Source organism: Ambystoma mexicanum, chromosome 2q (assembly GCF_040938575.1).
Source record: "Ambystoma mexicanum isolate Mex_15411 chromosome 2q, UKY_AmexF1_1, whole genome shotgun sequence".
NCBI classification, from domain to species: Eukaryota; Metazoa; Chordata; class Amphibia; order Caudata; family Ambystomatidae; genus Ambystoma; species Ambystoma mexicanum.
Window position 1 is genome coordinate 427,786,056 of NC_090924.1, and position 21,770 is coordinate 427,807,825.

At 50.1% G+C, this 21,770-nt stretch overlaps 1 protein-coding gene across 3 annotated transcripts in view; it reads left to right on the plus strand.

Moving 5' to 3' along the window:
- CXXC1 (CXXC finger protein 1) overlaps positions 1–21,770 on the plus strand; it is a 799,643-nt gene that overhangs the window by 540,255 nt on the left and 237,618 nt on the right. For all 3 annotated transcript variants that reach the window (XM_069647456.1, XM_069647457.1, XM_069647458.1), the window contains one exon: positions 7,907–8,114. In XM_069647456.1, coding sequence (XP_069503557.1) covers positions 7,907–8,114 — 208 coding nt within the window. The remainder of the gene's footprint in view (positions 1–7,906; positions 8,115–21,770) is intronic.

A 21,770-nucleotide genomic window follows, 5' to 3' on the forward strand; every position in this document is an offset into this window, starting at 1 on the left:
CAAGTGCCTGAGGTCGCAGCCATTGCCAGATGCAAGGAAACGGTCGGCAAACCAGACTTCGTCGTCTTCAGTCCCTCTGGACAGTGAGGGGAAGAGGATGGGAAGAAGGTGATTCACACCACGGCATCCACTATCAAGGCGGCCAACGCACTGGCGATCCTAGCCAGGTTGGACAGGGAGCTGTGGTACTAGCTGGGGCCTATTCTGGAGTTCCTCCCTGATAATAAGAAGATGGAGGAAATCACTCTCTTCCAGGAAGTGGAGTTAGCGTCTGATCATGCCATCACATTGGCATTGGATGTTGCCAACACAATGTTCCGGCAAATGGGGAACGGTTCTGTCTTAGTCGCCAGGCCACAAATTTCTGCCAGGAGGTCCAAGCAAAGGTGCTGAACATGCACTTCGGAGAGAACCCATTTACGAAAGTCGTTGACAAGTCCCTCCCGGCCATCAAATCTGAAACGGAGGCGGCCCATTCCCTGGGCACCCTCCAGCAGCACCGCTCTTCTTTTCGCTCCTCCGGGGGAAAGTCAAGCAGGTCTTCAAAAGGCTTCTCCACATCTTACAGTCAGCCTTCCAGATGCACAACTCAAGAAGTCTACAGAGGTCATTCTCAGGCCTAAGGTAGCGTAGGACAATGTCACCGTTGCCTGCAGGGCAGGATGCTGGTGCCGAGGCAAGCCTGAACCGGCCAGGACATCTGGCCCACACTTGTGCACCCCGGTGGGAGGCCAGCGGATGAGGTTCGTCAGTGAGTGGAGAAAGATCACCACTGACAGATGGATGCTGGGCGCTCTCGCCCAAGGACACACCCTGGAGTTTAAACGCATGTGTCTGCATATCCCTGCGGTTACCTGTCAGGAGCAGCACATCCCTCAGCTCCTGGAAGAGGTACGGGCCATGCTGCGAAACAGGGCAATAGAGCTTGTTCCCCAGCTACCCCGGGTCTCTGTAGTCTATTCCAGACACTTTCTGGTCAGAAAGAAGACAGGGGGCTTGAGGCCCACCTAGACCTACTATGTCTGAACAAATACCTAAAGTACCAAAAATTCAGGATGGTCACGTTGCAACACACGTTGCAAAACATGCTCGGCCAACTGCAAAGAGGAGACTTATTGAGGTTGTTGGACCTGGTGGACGCCTGCTTTAACGTCCCCATTCACAGGAAACATTGAAGGTTTCTGCGTTTCGTGGTGCAGGGACACCACTACCAGTTCAATGGCCTACCTTTCTGCTTGAAGTCAGCCTCCATAGTGTTCATGAAATGCCTGGCACCAATGGCGGCCTATCTACCTCTACCCGGCATACACGTATACCCGACGAAGTGCTAATTCATGCCTGCTCGTGGTAGCTGGCCGAAGGACACACGGAGGCGACTGTGCGGCTGCTAATTGATCTGGGATTCTCCATCAACTATTCAAAGTCCTGCTTATTGACATCACAGAAAGCTCTGTTCCTAGGCGCCAGACTCAATACGGTGTCTTGCCTGGCATCGCCCTCTGAGGAGAGAATATATCATTCTGGTGAAGGTACAACAGTGTTAGGCAAAGTTTGCATGCAGTACCCTTTGGGACCAATGCACAAAACTATGACTATAAACCAACCTTTGGTGTAAGTCTGTACCACACAGTGTTTGGTAACGAGCTGAGCAGCCAGGCTTATCTCAAGAGGGAATGTGAGCTTGTGAGGGTGTTACATAAAGGTCTACAATGACAAGTATTCAGATAGACGCTTACACTCAAGATTTCTTGGTAAAAACACTTATTAATTTATTACACAATCATTTATAAAGCATTCACTAAATGAGGCAACCAATATCGCACAAACATTATACTACAATACTGATTACTAAGCAGTTGAGTTCCATTCAAGTAGGAGCAAAATAGCATTGAAGTAGGAGCAAAAAGGCATAAGTTAATAAAACAAATACTACAGTTCCTCTAAAACAGTGCAAATAGTTTGAGTTCACCCGAGGAGTTGATTCAATGCAATAGATAGGCCAAAGTCAATGGGCTAGTGTCTTGGATAAGTAAAAACGGTTCTGCTATTTAAAACGGAAAAGTCTTTGCCGCGGTTCTTAGAAGTAGTTCACGGAAGAAAGGTTCATAGGTCGGTTCACAAGCTGACTAGGCCTGCAAGTTGCCAAAGTTGTACGCACTTTCTCAGTCAGAGGTAAGTTCTCTCGGTCAGGTTTTCACAGTACCTTATATTGAAGAAAAAGATGCAGCTGAAGACTTCTGTTCCTAGCAGTTCTCGCATATCTCGGTGTTCCTGAGCCTCAGTCGTGGGGACACGAGGGAGGACTTCGGGGGACTACTGCACTGCACGGGGACTTATCTCAAGAGCTGGCAAATTGGCAAATTTTTGATTCTGGGTGCTGTTCTTCAAGCACACAAGCTGGTATCCTTCCCCCTGGTTAATGGTATCCAGGTGGCTTACGAGTTGATTGGTCCCACCAACTCAAAGGAAGAAGTCGTCCTTGAAGGGGCTTCTCTGTCAAGATGAACTTGGCGATTCGGACCTGCAGCAGGGCTCAACCAGGCAAACCAATGGTCCAGTAGTTGCGGCAGCCATCCTCCTCCAGCCTGTCTTCGGTTCTTTCGTTCCAGTGGTCGACACTGCCTTCCAAACCAAGAGACTCACCTTTTTCACAGTTTTCCCCCTTTCATTCTAGCCTAGCTGCCACTCACCCATCAGGGTGGCTGTCCTTGCCGGACAGTCAGCCAGCCAATCACGCCAGAGTGCATTTGGGTCTCCTAGTAGACTAAGCACAGGGAGTTTCGGGCATCTCCCTCACTTCCTGCCTACCCCTGACCCTTGGCCGCCAGAGGCGGGTTTCTCTCAGAAACCTCACCAACGGCAAAATGAACAAAGAGACCAAACCTGGTTTGGCGCACAGAGAAACTGTCTAGAAGGACCTTTCCACAAAGACCTGGCGAAAAAAGAAGACTGGGGACAATTTTAGCAAAGATGGGTGGACGCCATATTGAAAAAGATGGCTCCCGTAGTTAAAATTACCGGGTCCGCTAACTGTCGTGGTAAATGCAAACCTAGGTAGTTCAAAATGAAACCACGGCCACCAGCCAGTCAATTGAGGAAAGGGTAACATAAAAATTATTTGAGCATTTAGATTCAGGGAATACTAAGTAACCCCTTCAGCACTGTATTGTAAGATAGGGTGTGCTGGGTCTAGCAAGTACAATGCTAAGTAAAGCCAATTTCACTTCACCGCTCTGGCAAACAGTAGTTGATCCCAGAGAAGGTATTAACTTAAACATTTTAGAGCTGAGGGCAGTCAAACTCGCACTGATGGGCTTTTTGCCATCCATATAGGGGAAGAGTGTCCTGGTAATGACAGACAACACAGTGGCCATGGATTACCTCAAAAAGAGGTAGTATAGTGTCACTACCACTGTGCAGGGAGACAGTGTAGCTCTGGGTTTGGGCACTACAAAAAGGAATGTCTCCATAAGCTGTTCACCTAGCCGGAGAAGAGAACACGATGGCAGATACTTTGAGCAGGTAGAGCAGTGTCTCCCACAAGTGAGAGTAAGTTCAGGAAGTCCTTTTAGAGATTGTCGTCTTTGAGGAACTCCTCAAGTGGATCTGTTTGCATCTAGTGTCAACAGGAAATGCGTGTTAGGGAGAATTCTCAGAAATGTGCTAATTCCCTCCACCTTGGAGACCCCAGCAACTTGCTGGTTTTCGAGGACTTGATTTATTTAACCTGTAGAGAGTGAGACCCTTTTTCCCACTCTCTCGTTGTTGTATAATTGACTAGCCATGTTCTGACATGGTGAAGCAAGCTCATTCCAGAATGGTCATGAACCCTCTACAATGGGCATGTGAGTTAAGATCCATTCTGGAATGTATAACTTATTTAGTGTTGTTGTTGCTTAAGTTGTTTAAGTTAAGCCTCATCACTTGGATGTGTTGGGCGTCTGTACTGGTGTTTCTTTACCTTTCACAATAAAGGTCTGTGGTAATCTTAACTGGCATGTCACCCTATTTATCACTCGTGTATTTTAATGTGATTTTTGGACTCTGTTTCTTTTGGTTGTGGAGTCTGACAAACGCCATAGGCCTCATCTTTTACATTGTGTCACACAGTACCTTCAGTGCAGTGGCACAGGGAAGTCTTTCAGATTTCCCAAAGGTTTAAATACCTTCTATTGGATAAACTACTGTTTCCAAGAGCAGTAAAGTGAAATTGACTTTACTTACATTTATAACTTTCTAGACCCAGCACACACTATCTTACGATAGGGTGCTGGAGGGGTTACTTAGTATCGCCTTTGTCTAGCTTCTCATGTAACAATTTTATGTTACCCTTTTCTCGATGAATGGCTGGTGGCAGTGGTTTACTTTTAACTACTGTGGTGTGCATTTACCCCGGGCTGCGTTCGCAGCTGCAGTAAAGCACCCAAGGGTGCCATTTTTGTCAAAATGGCCCGGTCTTCTTTTGTCGCCATTTCGTCTAGGAAAGGTCCTTCTTGAGATTTACTCTGCGTACCAAACCATGTTTGGTCCCTTTGTTCGCTTTGCCTTTGGTAGGATTCACGAGTGAGACCCGCCTTTGGCTTCATGGTGTCTGGTGGGGGCAGGAAGTGAGGGAGGTGCCTGAAAGTCCCTGTGCTTAGTCTCCTAGGAGACCCGAATGCACTCTGTAGTGATTGGCCGGCTGACTGTCAGGCAAGGACTGCCACCCTGCTGGGTGACTGACAGCTAGGCTGGAATGAAGGGGAGAAACCTGAATAAAAGGCAAGGTTTTTGGCTTGGAAGCCAGAGTCGACTACTGGATGAAGGAACCAAAGAAGAACTTGAAGAGGACGCCTGTTGCAACTCCTGGACTGCTGGTTTGCCCAGTGAAGTCCTGCTGCTGTGCTGAAACTCCAAATTTGTATCGACAGAGAAGCCCCTGCGAGGACGATTTCTCCCCTTGAGTTGCTGGGACCAATCAACTCCAAAGTAAGCCACCTTGACATTCTCTCAGAGCTGGTTGAATTTCCACAGAGTTGCTGCTGGAAACCGAACCTCCAGGGAGAGGAAGATCAGATTGTGTGCGTTGCTTATAAGTTGGCCAAGAGCTCCAGGAAGATCCTCCGGAGCCTGAGCCACCTCCTCAGAGTGCTGGACCCCAGATGCAAGGAAAGTCCATCTTCACAGCCAGAAACCGCAGTGTTGCTATTTGCGACAGACGGCAGGAGCTAAAACACTGAAGTGCCACTTGTTTGAAGATTGCCGGTTGCGGTCAGTAACCATCCCATTGCAGGAGTCCCCAGAAGTCCTCCCTCTTGTCCCCAGGACTGAGGCTTAGGAACAGGATCTGCAGAGCTGCACAGGAACCAAAGTCATCTGCTGCATTTTTCTTCAACCTAATGGTACTGTACAGTCTATGAGAACTTATCTCTTGTCTTGTAACTGCACTTGTTCTCTGTTGGTGAGATTTGTTGTGGTTGCGCTGTATTTGCTGACAGCTTCTTTACTTCACAATCCTAAACAGCTTGTGGCCCACTTTGAATTCTTCTGTCTACAAAGACTTTTAAAACATTGTGCAACACTTTAACCTACCTCTGAGAAGTGCTTCAGTTTCACCTAGACTTTTGCTCAAATTGACTGTTAGGGAGAATTCTATTCTCAAAAATGTGCTAATTCCCTCCACCCTGCTGGGTGACTGACAGCTAGGCTGGAATGAATGGGAGAGAACTGAATAAAAGGTAAGTCTTTTGGCTTGGCAGGCAGAGTCGACCACTGGACGAAGGAACCGAAGAAGAGCTTGAAGAGGAACGCCTGCTGCAACTCCTGGACAGTTGGTTTGTCAGGTGAAGCCTTGCTGCAGTGCCAATTTTCCAAGTTCATATCAACAGAGAACCCCCTGCAAGGAGGACTTCTCCCTTTGAGTTGGTGGGACCAATCAACTTCAAAGTAAGCCACCTGGACACCCATCTCGGAGCTGGTTGAATTTCCTCAAGAGTTGGTGCAGGAAACCATATAGCCAGGGAGAGGGACACCAGATTGTGTGCATTACTTTTAAGCTGGCCTAAAGCTTTTGGAAGATCCTGCGGACTCCCATAAAGCAGGACTGACCAAGCCTGAGCCGCCTCAGCAGAGTGCGTGACTCCAGAAGCAAGGAAAGTCTACCTTGTCAGCCAGGAACCGCGCGTATTGCTATTTGCTGTACCACAAGGAGCCGAAACGCGAAACAGCCACTGAAAGTGAAGTTTGCCGGTTGCCAGTTTTGACAGTCCCAGTGCAGTCCCGGAGTCCCCCGACGTCCTCCCTCTTGTCCCCACGACTGAGACCCGGGAACAGTGGGATCTGCAGAACTGCACAGGAACAGAAGTCATCAGCTGCATCTTTTCTTCTTTACCAACGTACTGTAAAACAAGTCTAAGAGAACGTACCTCTTACTGTGGAAGTGTTTGTAACTTCTGCAACTCACAAGTCTTATCAGCTTGTGGCCCTACATTTGATTGCTCTTTTTATCAAAGACTCCTAAGAACTTGTGCAAAGACTTTTCCATTTACTTACCTGAAGTGATGCATCCTATACAAAGACTTTTGCCCATTGACTTCGGCTTAGCCTATTTGAATTGAATGACTCTTCTCTTGCTATCTGAAAGTATTTGCCCTGCTTATGAATATTTGTAATTTCTTGTGTTCTAATAACCCTTGCCTTTTACCAACTTTAAGAGTGTTCTGAATGCCAACATTAAGATATTAATGTCCCCAGAACCCTTGTCATTGACGTCACCTGTGGGTGTAGGTTGTCTGCTGGCCATCCGAAAAGGGTGTTGTCTGATTCAGAAACTCAAAGTGTACAGTATTGAAGTGTATTTGTATGTTACTAGTATATTGCTCTCTTCTAAAGAAGGCTTTATAACTGACTGATAAATAAATTAATAATTGTTTATGCAAGAAACCTTGAGTGTAAGAGTTTATTTGAATACCTGTAACTTTGAATCTTTGTGTAACTCCACTACAGCTCACATTTCCCCTCTTGGGATAATCCTGGCTGCTCAACACGCTACCAAAACTGTGTAGTACAAGCTTATACCAAAGATTGGGTTGCCTATACCTGTAGTCATAGTTGTTTGTAGTATTCCCAGAGGGTACTGCATTTAAACTTTGACTAACACCGACTCGCTGATGTTGCAACATCAGCAAGTAATCCCAAAGTCTCCAACAAGCCTACCATGGAAGGGAGCTGTGGTGAGCGAGACCGGTAAGCATTGTAACAAATGCTGCAACTTGGTCTCCCATGTTGGGTCAGGACACAAGGCTTGGGAAAGCTGTTTTACACAATTTAAACCAGTAAGAATAATCCACTTGTCCCACCTTCTATGAAACTGCTATGGGGAATCTATTTTCGATGAGGAACCAGTGTAGGAACATCCAGTAGAAAGAACATTACCAGCGGTAAGTAATTTATTCTTCTAAAAGTGGCCTACCTGTAATACACTGCATATTCAGCATGCATAAATGCCTATTTGTAAATAGTATATGTTGACATGGTGTGCAGACATTACCTTATAATGTCATGTTACCCTGTAAATTTTACCTCCCTGTTCCCCTCTTGAGAGCTTTGCCTTGACGTTTAACCTTGGGAGAGTTGTTTATGTACAGGTTGTAAACAGCCGTTTAACCTATGTGTGGATTAATCTTCTTCAATCCTACTCTTACGGACTGGGAAAATACTTAAATTACCGAGTGGTATTAAGCACATGTGCTATGTGAGGGTCAGTGGTGTGTAGTGACCTTAGATAAAGTATGCTTAGATGTTAAACGTTGGCTGCTTCTTTGCCTCTGCTTAGCTGTCTGGGAAAGATTGGCCTTAATGATTTTTTTTATCTTCCCTCTTTTATGGCTTTCCTCCATTCTTGAATTCCGTTATCTTTGTGGTGAAGCCGTATATACGAAATCCTGCCTCAGCGCATTCAGCAGTGGCAGCAGAGCCCATGCATTGCTGAGGAGCATGGCAAGAAGTTGCTGGAAAAGATCAGGCGAGACCAGCAGCAAGCTCGCATGAAGCTGCAGGACATGGAACGCCGCTTCCATGAGCTTGAGGCCATTATCTCACGAGCCAAGCAGAATGCCATTAAAGAGGACGAGGAGGTAAGGAGGACTTTTCTTTGGGAAAATGGTGCTGTTGGTGGTGTGATGTGGGTTTGTTATGCCAGCGGCAGTCTGAAACCACTGTTGAGAGCATGTGTGCTTAGCTCTTGTTAGATCATTTTTGTAAGTGGCCTTCTATACGCCTATGCGAGTCACCATTCCCCCTGTTTCTTGCATTGGCCTTCTGGTATGGGAGTGTTAGGAATGTTTTCAGTTGGCAGGTAGACTTTAATAAGCTATCCCTGTGGTTTGTAGATCCCCCAACTCTTAGTATCAGTCTGTACTAGTTCAGGACCTTGGTAGTGTGGCAGAGCAGTCAGGCTCATTTTAAGAGGAAGATGTGAGCTGTAGGTAAGTACTCTGAATCTTAGACAGGCACAGCAAAGGAGCACTTAAATATATATTTATGTAAAAGACTAGCCTAAGTACCCGGCTTCATTCGGGATGTCCATTTTCAGATTTCTTTTCCCATTCCACCGAAAAAGATGAACAAATATTGTTGTTTGCCAAAAAGGTAAAACGCGATACATGTTAATTTCACTAATAATTGAACACCAAATTTTCAGTAATTTCCATTTCGAGGGGATTGGGTCCTCCGACGTATTCCATATCTACGACAGGTAATGTCCACAGCTGTGCTGCTTTGGAAAATTTCCTGCGTCGATGCGCCGTCCCCGAGGACCTCTTTCTCCGATGGCCGACGTCACCCGATGTGATAAGTAGGACGCACGACGCCCATAGCCTCAGTTCCGTTTTTTCCGCGAACGTGTTAGCTTCGTGAATCTCGGTACGCCTCGACTCTTTGGAGTTTGTTGTATTCTTCTCGGTTCTTTGAACCTGTTCGATTTTTGTGAAAACCTGTTCGTGACGATGTCTACCTCGTCTTCAACGTCCGGGCTTCAAGAAATGCGGGGACTGTGGGTCCAAGATGTCGGTCATGGACTCGCACGACGCCTGCCTCTGGTGCCTCGGGGAGGCCCACGATACGGACAACAGTGTTGACTGCCCGTCGCTCACGGCCAAGGCCTTGCGGGAGCGCAAGAAAAAGTTGTCAGTAGGTCAGGTGTCTAAGCCCCGGAAGTCGAGGTCTACGGGGCTTTCGACGGATGACTCGAGAGGCGACTCTCCACCTCATCGTCGGAAGTCCAGTGGGTCTCCTTCCAGGAGTCGGTCTCGCCGCTCCTGCCTCTTCCAGGCATTCCCGGAAGCGCCGGCATCGGTCGCCTTCCCCGTCCTCGTCCGAGGATGCCGCCCATCGGCGGGTCGCTTATCCCACCATGCAAGCGACACCGGAGGAATGTGCTTCCTTCCGGAAGCAGATGTTAGCGATTCTTGAATCGCAGGGCACCGGTCCGTCCGCGCCTCCGAGTGGGGTCGGTCTGCACCAGTCGAGAGACACCGCTCGTACGACTTCGGGCTCGGGTGGTCGGCAAGCTCGCGGGAGAGGTCCCGCTCGGACAAGGGTAGTCGTCCTCGCCATGCCCGTTCCAGGTCTTGGTCCTCGACGCGCTCGAGACCACGTGATCCTGTGCCGTCTTGGAGGAAGACGTCGATGCCTATGGCGCCAAGGTCGTCGACGATCTCTCTCGAGGCTCCGCCTCCGAGGGGGTCGTCGACGCTGTCGGCGCCTAGGTCATCGAGAGACACGCTCGGAGCTCAGGCTTCGAGGCCTGTGTCAACGCCGTCGATGCTGCAGCTGACGTCAACGCCGATTCGCTCGACGTCGACACCGATTCTCTCGACGCCGACTCGTTCGCCGCCCTCAACGCCTTTCGAGGCGGTGGTGTCGGAGGGGCCCCGTGGCACAGGGTTAGCCCCTAGAAAGGCTCTGGCTAAGGTCAGGCATAGCTTTGGTCCCCAGGTGTCTTCCTCTCACCGCCTGGAGTACATTTCAGAGGGTGATGGAGGCTCTGATGAAGGCTTGGTTCCGGTTACGATGCCAGATGAGCTTCTCTCTGGCCATAGCCAATTTGATAACCTGAGGCAGTCACTGCATGATGCCAGTGGACTGGACACCTCTCCGGAGGTGGAGTTTTGTAGGCCGGAGCCTGGCACTCATGCCGATTCTTCGTACCGGCGCCTTATGTCTCGGTTCACCGAGTACTTGGGATGGTCGGCTCCCCCAGGGGAGTTCGTTCAGGATGATCTCACGGACATCCTTGATCTTGGTCCCCCCACTGACCCGGTACTGCCGTTTCATATGGCTCTGCAGAGAAGGATGGCGGCGGCTTGGACTGCTCCGGAGAGTCTCCCGGCAGGGGGCAAGTCTGTGTCGTGAAAATACCGTCCAGCCAGTAGTGACCCCTGCTACTTGTCCAGGCACCCCACTTCGGAGAGTTTGGTGGTGCAGGCGGCTATGGCCCCGGCAAAGCAGGCGTCGTATCCTACCATCCCTCCGGATAGGGACGACAAACGTTTTGACGGCTGGGCGAAGAAAGTGTTTTCTTCAGGGGGTATGGCGCTTCAGGCGGCCAACTCCATATGTGCCTTGTCTCGTTTCACACACACTCTGTGGAACTGTGTTGCATTAGTGGCTGAACATATTCCCAAAGGGGACGAACGGGATGGTTTCCTTGCTATGGTCCAGGATGGTAAGGATGCCATGTGTGAGGCCGTTCAGTCGGGTTTGGACATGGCAGATTGTGTCAGCCGGTCCATGGCGGCGAGCCCCGTAATACGCAGGTTTGCGTGGTTGCGGCAGTCTGGGTTCGCTCCAGATGTGCAGTCCCGGCTCCTCAACATGCCCTTTGACGGTGAACATCTTTTTGGCAGCAAGGCTGAGGAGAGCCTTGAGAGGTTGCAGACCTCCAAAGCTGCAGCGAAGTCGTTGGGCGCTGCAGTTCGACAACCTCCGCCTTTTCGTCCTAGGGGACAACAAGGAGCGGAGGTTCCTTTCGCTATTACTCGTCCATCAGTAAAGCAAGAGGAGCTACCAGTCAAAGAGGCCACCGTAAGAGTGCCAGAGGTGGAAAACAGGGTACTCGAGGTGCCAAGGCCGCTCGGGCAGTTGCCTCTTTGCCCTCAGGCAACGCAGCAGCCGCTACCACTCATTCATGAGGGCAGGTCCCATGGTTCGCCGGTTGGGGGAAGGCTGGTGCAGCATCTTGTAGAGTGGCATGCCATTACTTCAGATGTGTGGGTTCTGGAGATCATAACCCACGGCTACTGTCTTCCTTTTTCGACAGAGGCCTCATGACAATCCACCTGGGAACCTCTTTGAAGGGTCTAGATCCGCTCCTTGTGCAGGAAATTCAAGCCCTGCTGGAGAAAGGCGCCATAGAACTGGTGCCTGTAGCGGAGAGGAACAAGGGATGGTATTCCCCATATTTTTTGGTTTCGAAGAAAGACGGGTATTGAGACCCATCATGGACTTGCGCGGTTTGAACAAACTCCTCAGGAAGGACAAGTTCAAGATGGTTACTCTCTCTCTCATGTCCTCCAGGCCCTTCAACTTCAGGACTGGTTGGTGTCTCTCGACCTCAAGGATGCTTACTTCCGCGGACTTGTGCTTGGGATGGACGTGCCGATCCATCCCAAGCACAAGTACTACCTGAGGTTCGCGGTTGGCGATTCGCACCTTCAGTTGCGGGTCCTGCCGTTCGGATTGACCTCCGCCCCGAGGGTTTTCACCAAGCACATGGTGGTGGTGGCAGCGCTTCTCGGGAAAGGGTGGATTCACGTCTACCCCTACCTGGACGATTGGTTGCTCAGGGGGAGCTCTCGCGAGCAAGTCCTGGATCATCTGTCCGTCACCTGCCACTCCCTTCACAAGCTGGGCTTCTCCCTCAATTTAAAGAAGTCCCATTTGACGCCAACACAGTGGCTCCAGTACATCGGAGCAGTGTTCGACACATCCCTGGGGCTGTGTTTTCCTCCCCAGGTGAGGGCTCTTCACATTCAGCAGATGGTGCACAAGTTTCAACTTGCCCAGAATCTCCCAGGTCCGAGTTCTTGAGACTGCTCGGCCTCATGGCATCCTGCATTCTTCTGGTGCCAGAGGCCAGGTTGCGGATGAGATCTTTGCAATGGGCACTCAAGCTCCAGTTGTCTCAGTCCTCCGGCAGGATGTCGGACCCTGTTCAAGTGCCGCCCTCGGTCGCCCAGGACCTTTTGTGGTGGGCCATCAAAGGCAATCTGATGAAGGGGGCTCCATTTTGGCTACCCTGGCCGGAGGTGACGATCGTGACGGACGCATCCCTCACGGGATGGGGAGCACATGCCAACGAGTTGACAGTCCGTGGTCGTTGGTCTCCGTCGCAGTCCAGACTCCATATCAATCTGTTGGTGCTGAGGGCCATCAGGCTAGCCCTGAAGGCTTTTCTGCCGACTGTGCGAGGAAAGAATGTCCGGATTCTAACGGACAACACGGTGGCCATGCACTACCTCAACAAAAAGGGGGGGGCAGGGTCACTTCCTCTGTGCAGGGAGGCGATGCAGCTCGAGTTCTGGGCCATCCAGCAGGAAGTTTCGATCTCGGCTGTTCATCTGGCCGGAGACGACAACGAGACGGCGGACGCTCTGAGCATGCAGAGCACGATCTCTCACGAGTGGGAGCTGGCTCAGGAGATTCTCCTGGATATCTTCGCCCTTTGGGGGACCCCTCAAGTGGATCTCTTCGCCTCTAGTGTCAACCGGAAGTGCGAAAGGTTCTGCTCGTGGGAATTTCCTCCAAGAGGAGCCTTAGGAGACGCGTTCATGGTGGAGTGGTCATTCCCACTGCTGTACGCGTTTCCTCCAGTCCCCGTCATCCCGCAAGTACTGCAGAGGTTACGGAGGTTCGGTTCCTGGATGATCCTCATTGCTCCGCCGTGGGCCCGGAGGACGTGGTACCCGGACCTTCTCGACTTGTCCATCTGCCCTCCATGTCGTCTTCCCTACTGAGACGATCTGCTCTCACGGGAGGAGGGTCAGGTTCTCCATCCAGAGGTCAGATCCCCTCAACCTTCACGCTTGGCTTCTGAAAGGTTGAGGTATAAGGATTGGGACCTCCCGGAAGACGTGATGGAGGTGTTGCTCTTGGCCAGGCTGCCGGCAAGAAAGTCTCTGTACCGTTACCGTTGCCGTTGCCGTAAGTTCTGGGACTGGTGCAGAGTTCAGAATGTGGATCCTTTTGAGTGTGACATTCCCATGGTTCGGTCTTTTTTGCTTTCCTTGGCCCACAGGGGCTTGCAAGTGGGGACCATTAAAGGTTGCCTGGCGGCGCTGTCCATATTTAAGCGCTCGTCGGAAGAATGTTCCTATTTTAAGATTCCTTTAATTTCTCAGTTTTTGAAAGGGCTCACTAATGTGTTCCCTCCGTCACCTTTTCTGGTGCCCGGTTGGGATTTGAACCTTGTTCTTACGTTTCTTATGGGTGCTCCTTTTGAGCCTTTGCATTCTTGCCCTTTGAGACTGTTAACTCTGAAAACTTTTTTGGTTGCGGTTACTTCCGCTCGCAGAGTGAGTTACAGGCACTTTCAGTTAAGCCACCCTTCACTGTGTTTCATAAGGACAGGGTTGTCCTTAGAGTTCGTCCTTCCTTTCTTCCGAAGCTGGTTTCGGAATTTCATTTGAGCCAGAAGGTTGTTCTTCCGGCGTTCTATCCTCCTCCACATCCTGGTAAGGAAGAGGAGATGCTCCATAGGCTTGATCCTAGGAGAGCTTTGAGCTTTTATATTTCGCGCATGTCCCGGGTCAGAGTGGACGATCAACTTTTCATTGGTTACGCTGGAAAGCTTTTGGAGCAAGCTGTGACGAAACAGACTTTGTCTCGTTGGATTATTTTAGCGATCTCCAAGTGTTACCGCTTGGCGGGTAAGGACCCTCTGGCTGGCTTGCGGGCCCATTCTACCAGGGGAGTGGCTGCGTCTACTGCCCTGCAGAGGGGTGTTCCTATTCGTCACATCTGTGATGCAGCCACCTGGGTTTCGGTACATACTTTTGTACGTCACTTCTCCCTCGAATCCATCCGAGGGCAGGATCTGGCCTTTGGCAAGGCAGTCCTTTATTCCGAAATTTGATTGGGCATGCTAAATTTGTTTTCTAAATTCTTTTCCCACCTCCTTGCTTGGTACTGCTTTGGGAGTCTGTCATAGATATGGAATACGTCGGAGGACCCAATCCCCTCGAAGAACAAGTTACTCTCTTACCTGGTAACATTCTTTCAATGGGATGGTCCGACGTATTATTCCATATCGCTCCCTCCCTACCTTCCCCGCTGCAGAATTTCTTATGCGATTGCAGCTTGCGTTCCGCAAGGCCTGGTGTGTCAAGACTGGCAGAAAACTGGTGTCACACGTTCTGGCGGAAAAATCTACAGCTGAGGCTATGGGCGTCGTGCGTCCTACTTATCACATCGGGTGAAGTCGGCCGTCAGAGGAGGTCCTCGGGGACGGCGCATCAACGTCATCGACGCAGACGCCAAAAATTTTCCAAAGCATCACAGCTGTGGACAATACCTGTCATAGATATGGAATACGTCGTCGGATCATCCCATCGAAAGAACGTTACCAGGTAAGAGAGTAACTTGTTCATTTAAATCCTCACATGAATATCATATTTGTATGCTTACTCTTATTTGCACTGTTGCCATTGGTGGCCATTGTCGTTGCTAAACGCACACTGCAAATTATCAGAGTAAGCGTACAAATGATATTCATGTCAGAATTTAATTCAGAATAAATAGAAATGTGGTGTTCATTTAGTGGAATTAACATGTATCCAGTTTATTGCAAAATAAATTAATGAAAAAGACTCCCTTCTAAAATAAAATTAGAAGAAAACAAGAAAACAAGATCAATTCAGCACATGATGATGATGAGCACTTTCTTCAAATGACCTGTAGATGGTGCGCAGAACACCACAAAACGTAATGCTGAAAAACCAAAGGAAGTTTATTATCTCAGGAACGGGATGACCTATCATCATAGAAATAATTGCATTACTTTGGCAATGAAATAAAGAATATCCCATGCACAATTCATGGTGCCATACCTCACTGTTCATGAGGAGTTACGTCCCCAAGATCAACGCCACATACAAACCCATAAACAAGCACGACTTTGTGTGTGTGTGTATATATATATAGAGAGATTTCTGACCAACCCCTCCTAAACGAGGTTCTCGCACGCGCAGCAGAACATTTCCACATTGACACCCACGGTGTCCAGGAGGAAAGGGACTTCGCGGAAGAGTTAGTGGGAGAAAGGAGGCCTGTTGCCCAGACCATCCCTATCCTTAAGTCCATTCAGCGGAGAATAGATCCGTCCCTGTTGAACCCGTACCTCACCAGAGCAGTCAATCCCAGGGTTGAAAAACTTTTCAGGGCGGCCCAGTCTGACCCTCTCTATATAAGGGGACATCTGAAGCCAGACTCCCTAGTTGTCACCAACACTCGTAAGAGGGCTGGAACACCCTTGTCATCATCCGAAGCTCCTCCCAACAAGGAGAGCAAAAAACTGTACGGTTTCGGCAGGAAAGTAGCCTCAACGTCCGCCTATCGAGCAAGGATTGCAAACTCCACCACCCTGTTGGCCATCTACAACTGCCATCAGTGGGAAGAAGTCGCGGCACTCATAGCCTCTGCTCCTGAACCTTTAAAGGGCCAGTTAGCTCGGATTTCCGCAGAGGGTAGAGCCGTGTCTGGTTGCATTTTGAAAGCAACCTTCGACGCCGCAGACAACGCAGGCAGATTGATAGCGGTAGGCACTGTTATCAAGAGACATGCGTGGTTACGGCAGTCTGGGTTTAAGGCAGAAACCCAGGCATCATTGTTGGACAAACCGGTGGAAACCGATCTGTTGTTTGGTAAGGCGGTCGAAGACGCACTGAAGAATGCCAAGGACGAATATGAAACACTCAAGTCCCTTGGCCAGTTAACCAATAAACCCCCTAACCAGAGAGGGAATTGTAATTTTCGTCGCCCACGAGGCCAAAATTCCCAGAGAGGATCTACCTATTCCCAAGGGCAGGGTACACAGTGGAACAACAACCAACAGGCTACCCAGGGTTACGGCAGGGGTAATAGGAGAGGTTGTGGTAAAGGCAGAGGCAGCCCCAACAAGGGAGGCGGCATGCCTCCACCAAAGCAGTGACGCTCAGTTCAGGGTCCCTTCTCACGCAACCCCAGTAGGGGGACGCATTTCCAACTTCACCCAGGCTTGGGAAGGGATCACATCAGACAGATGGGTGCTGTCAACAGTATCCACAGGATATTGGATAGAACTACTGCAGCGTCCCCGGAACCATCCTCCACGACAAAGAGTACACTCTTTAGAACATCAGAAGATTCTCCTCGAGAAGATCGCCATTCTGCTAGAAAAGGACGCGATAGAACTCGTCCCGGGACACCAGGTAAACAAGGGTATTTATTCAACTTACTTCCTTGTGCCAAAGAAAGATTTGACAATTCGCCCAGTATTGGATTTACGGCCTGCCAACAAGTATGTGTCACGATGCCCGCTCCCGGGGAGCCGGCTCAGGCCCTGCGTCCCCGAAAGCGGACATCAAGTCCCCGGGGAAGGTCCCAGCAACCCCTTATAGGGAGCCTTTGGACAGCGTCCTGGCGCCTATGGCGCCAGGCTCATAGAAAACGTCAGTCCTGGCGCCATAGGCGCCAGGCTCATTATGAAAGTGTTTGGGTGCACTTACCTGATGCAGACCATGCTGCAGAACCCCGGCCTCTTTGAGGCCTGAAAGGACCTACTTTACCTGTGGGACTCATTTACCACCCGGGCGTGGTCGGGGAAGGATACATACCTGATTGGAGGAAGGACACATTCTAGGAACTTCTTCCAAGGCTATTTAAACCACACCCGATCAGCCACACGTGCTTCGCGTTGTTCTGCGTCTAGCAGCTGGACGCTCACCGTGTCTGCTCCTGCATCCTGACTTCTGCCACACCTGCCAGCATCCTGAATCGCCTGCAAAGAAAGGGAACAAGAGAACAGAAGAAGGAAAAGGCCTCACCTGCTAAATCTGCATCCCAGAGACATTTCGCCGACAATCCTGAAAAGGAAGACATTTATTATTAAAAGCACATCGCATCGATCGCTGTAGCGCCGCATTCTACTCACCTTTACAGGGCGCCTCCATGTTCAGCAGCGACCATCCGGATTCGCAGTCGCGCCCCCGCGCCTAGGGAGAAAAAGACAAGAACAAAGGTGAGAGAAAGAAGGGAAAAGGGAAGCTAAAACTCCAGGTCAAGACTTACCTGTTGGGTCATTCCCTTTTCATTTCGGGTCCGCGCCGCATCCAGGCATTTTCGGACCCCGGCCCCTAAGGGGAAAAAGACATCAGCGTTAATGAGTGAATGAAAAGACATTACCAAAACACTCATTAAAGACTTACCTGATTTCCACAAGGATTTCACCGCTCACCTCGGGTCGGTGCCTGTTCCCCGGCATTCCGTACCCCGGCCCCTATGGGGAAAAAGAAACTAGGATTAGAACATTAATGCATGGACACAAGGGGAACCACTTATAGATAAACTTACCTGGAAGCCAAGCAAGTTTGGTTCTCACCCATCCGAAAATCCAGTGACGTAACTGGATACCAACGCGCCCCTGCATCAGAAGCAGGATGGAGAGCTCGTCCTTCCAGACCCTAAGGTGAGACACTACGGGGAAGCACAGCAGGGTTTTGAGGAAGGTGAGAGGGGTAAATGGGAGGCCGATTGCATTACCCCGCAGACAGTTAACCCCCTATTCTCACCTACAGAAGGATACTTCTGTGAGTCAGACAAGCCAGATCTGGGGCCCGCTCCAGTCCGTCTTCCGAACCCTGCGCATCACCTTAGACGAGGTCACAGCAGCGCGAACCAGGCCAGCGCCCCCGTGGGAGTCAGGTGAGCGTTACAGAACGCGAAGCCTCCCTACAAATTCCCACCCAGGCGCTATGGAAAGTTCTGAGACTGATCAGTTGGCTCAATTACTGGGGGTATTACGGGCCGAAGTACATGCCGCTCGTCAAGAGACTAATGCCCTCAAGAGGGAATTAATAATATCAAAGGAAAGAACTGATGACCTGGCCAGACAGCTTTTGCAAGGTCAAGCTGGACAAACTCCTCTACCCTGTTCCGGAGGGAACCCCGCTCCTGTGGTTCCCAGTAGCCCTGTGCAGATTAATCTACCTGGGAACATGCCGCTGGCCCCACCTGAACGCTTTGCTGGGGACCCCAAACGATTCGCCGTATTCATGAATCAGTGTCGTTTGCACTTCCTATGCAGACCTGGGGCCTTCCCTAATGATCAGACCAAAGTAGCCTTTGTATTGTCATATCTCAGCGGCTGCGCTGCCGATTGGTCAGTTCCACTGGTTACTCAAGATGGCCCGATTCTCCGTGATTTTCAAGGATTTCAAGCAAGCATGGAAAGGTTATTTGCTCGACACTCTCAGGGGCAGGCTCTGGATGACGAACTTCTATCCCTGCGCAGGGCAATCGGGACCTCCTATCCTATATTGCAACCTTTAAAAGAGTCACGTTATTTTATCGAGGTCTACGCGGAGAACTTAAAGATGTCTTGGCCCAAGTTGTAAATCCGCCCCAAGAATGCACAGAATATATACACTTAGTGGTCCAATTGGATCACAGACTTCAAATCAGAAAAACAGATCGGTCCAGGTTTGAGACCCGGGTGTTGGTCAAGACCCACGCTAACCCCAAGGGAGTTGATGTCTCTGAGCCTATGCAAATTGGAGGGGTTAAAGAACCCTTAACTCAAAAGGAACGTGAATGGAGGCGGCAGTTAAAATTATGTCTTTATTGTGGGAACTCTGGACACTTTCTACGAGATTGCCCGGCAAAACCGCCCCGAAAAGCGGTAGGAGCCGCTGATAAAAACCATGAAGACTGTTTCGGGAAACGACTCAGCCCGACAAGCGTAGGGGTCCGCTTGCCGAGCTTGAAAACTAACTCTCAGACCTCGCATTTCATTGTGCCAATGGTTCTCGTAGATCCAGAAAAGCCTAAGCGGTTGCATGCAATAAAGGCATACATCGGTAGTGGGGCTATTGGAAACAATGTGGATCGTGAATTGGCCTCTAGGATTAACCTCCCTCTCCGTCCTAAAACCAGCAAAGATGTCATCACCACAGTCGATGGAACTGAAATTGCCTCTGAACCGGTAACACATTCCACTACTGGGGTGACTCTTATTGGTCCTGACGGCCATCGGGAGGCAGTTGTGTTTGATATAATCAAGGCTCCACAGTTTCAGGTTATTCTTGGAATTCCTTGGTTAGAGACACATAATCCTCGAATTGATTGGCGAGCTAAGAGAATAACCTTCCCGGATTGTGCACAAACATGCTACCCAGAAAACCTGAAGATTAATCTAGCGTCTGTAACCTCTGCCTCCATGCAATTACCTCCGGAATACCAGGACTTTCAGGACGTCTTCCAAAAGGAACAGGCCAACACGTTACCTCCTCACTGATGGTACGATTGCCAAATCGATCTGGTGCCCGGTGCACAACCCCCTTGTAGCAGGATTTATGCCCTTACCGAACCTGAGAACCTGCATTTGAGACAATATTTGGATCAATACCTCGCCAATGGTTTTATTCGCCCGTCAAAGTCCCCGGCATCCTCGGCTTTGTTCTTCGTGCCTAAAAAAGAAGGCGACCTTAGAACGATTACCGCGCATTGAACCAGATAACGGTTAAAAACCGTTATCCTCTGCCTCTGATTCCTGAACTCCTTGACCAGGTGAAGGACGCTTGCATATACACCAAGTTAGATCTCCGGGGGGCATATCATCTGGTGCGAGTAAAAGAAGGCGACGAATGGAAAACAGCCTTCCGTACAAAATATGGATTATTCGAATACCAGGTAATGCCTTTCGGGTTGTGCAATGCGCCTGCTGCCTTCCAATTCTTCATGAATGATGTCCTTCGGGAACTCATCGATGTTTGTGTTTTCGTCTATATCGATGACATTCTAGTGTACTCCTCTGTTAGGAAAGATTTCGTAATTGTAGGTAATTTTCCTTCCATGTGGCAACCCCTAAACTTTTTGCTGTTTGTTTTTCACCTTGTTCTTGACTTTGCCAGAGAAGTGCAGCCTTCTGCCGCACTCCTCTGGGCTTTCGCTCCTTTCTTACGGGGAAACTGACATGCCCTTAAGACAGTCAGTACCGGGGAACGCTGTTTCCCGTAGTTTCTTTTATCATGTTGCGGCTTTCGTGCAACATGACACAAGAGGGCACTGTAAGCTAAGTTACAGCTCTCTTGGGTCTCTAGCCTTCTACAAGCCCTAGATACTCGTTTAGGATTGTATCTGATCTGTGCAAGTGATTCAGGGACGGGAATGGTGGCAGCGATCGTTTCTTGTGTTTTGAGCTCCTTTTGGCGTTCTAAGCGCGTTTCTCGCGCTTAACCCAAAATGGTGGCCTGGCTCCCAAAATGGCCAGACCACGAGGCTCCTTTGTCCTGTCCGCTGACCGTCTTGCTCCCTTCACCTTTCCCCAGGTCGAGCCGACCCGGGGCCTTCCTTATTTGGGCATGTACTTTCCCGCGAAACACGGATGCTTTCGCGGGCTTCTACACGTCTTGTGTGTGCCTCCAGGATGTGGGCTGGGATGTCTGGTCCCAATACACATCCTGGGTGCCAGAGAGTCTAGGGTGGTGTGAATGCCTGGGACCACCGTGGTCTGTGATTGCTCCACGAATGGTGAGAGTGTTGATGAGCGGATCTCCCATTGGGTCCCCTCCGTTTTGGCGCGAAGGGAACCGTGGATAAGAGGGGGCTGGAAACACCACTACCATGTCGATCTCCTGAGTTCTCACGAACGAAGGAATACAGGAGCCAAGCATCCTGCAACCAAGAGGCTGGACCGAGGAATCGCTGGTGACCCGCTGAAGGACTTCTCCTCTGCACTGCTGTCGCCTTGTGAAACCCTTTTCACCTTTGATCGAACCAGAAGGCCTGTACTGGTACTTCGGCCCTTGGAATAGCGGGAACAGCTATTCTCGGCATCTTCACCATCTCCTGCCAGTAAGCCTTCGGAAGCGTCTCTGGGCCATCCAGCTGACTGACCAGCTTACACGGGAGTCTTGCTCTGTAACCGCCGCCAGGTTGTGTAGTATTTCGAGTCCTTGTCACTCACACGCTTCGTACACTTGGCGTTCCCAGGTCTGAAGTGAGTAGTGTACATTTGGCTCAGATACACACGGCCGCTCCGTTGCCCTGCTGTGGTAACAAACTGTGCGGGTTTCTTCGATTGGGACGTCTTTTTACTCAACACGACGAGGCGTTCCCTGCTCTTCTGAACCTGCCAGCTACTGAAACGGACGCGGAGAAGCCTGGGTCTGCTTGCATCGGGGTCCGGTGAGTAGCATAGCTAGGATCTGGTCGCCCTCCTGCAGGAGCCCATTGCTTTTCCCCGCTGTGTCAAAAGCACCCTTTCCCGTACTCGCGCTCTGCTTCTGCCCACTGTGGAGGCTGCGCTTGAGTCGCGGAACTTGTTCTTCTTCTTTTGTGCACTAAACTGAACTGCCTGATTTCCCTCGAAGAGCTTCTCCTTTTGCCCGTTGGCACCAGCGCGTGCAGGTACTTTTGAGCACAAGGCTCCACTCTTCGCAGGGCTCGGACTTCCATCTAGTTAGGTGCCTCTGAAGGCGAACTGGGTCTAAGCATTATTTCACACTGCCTGTCTTCCTTCCCTTTTAGGTGGACTA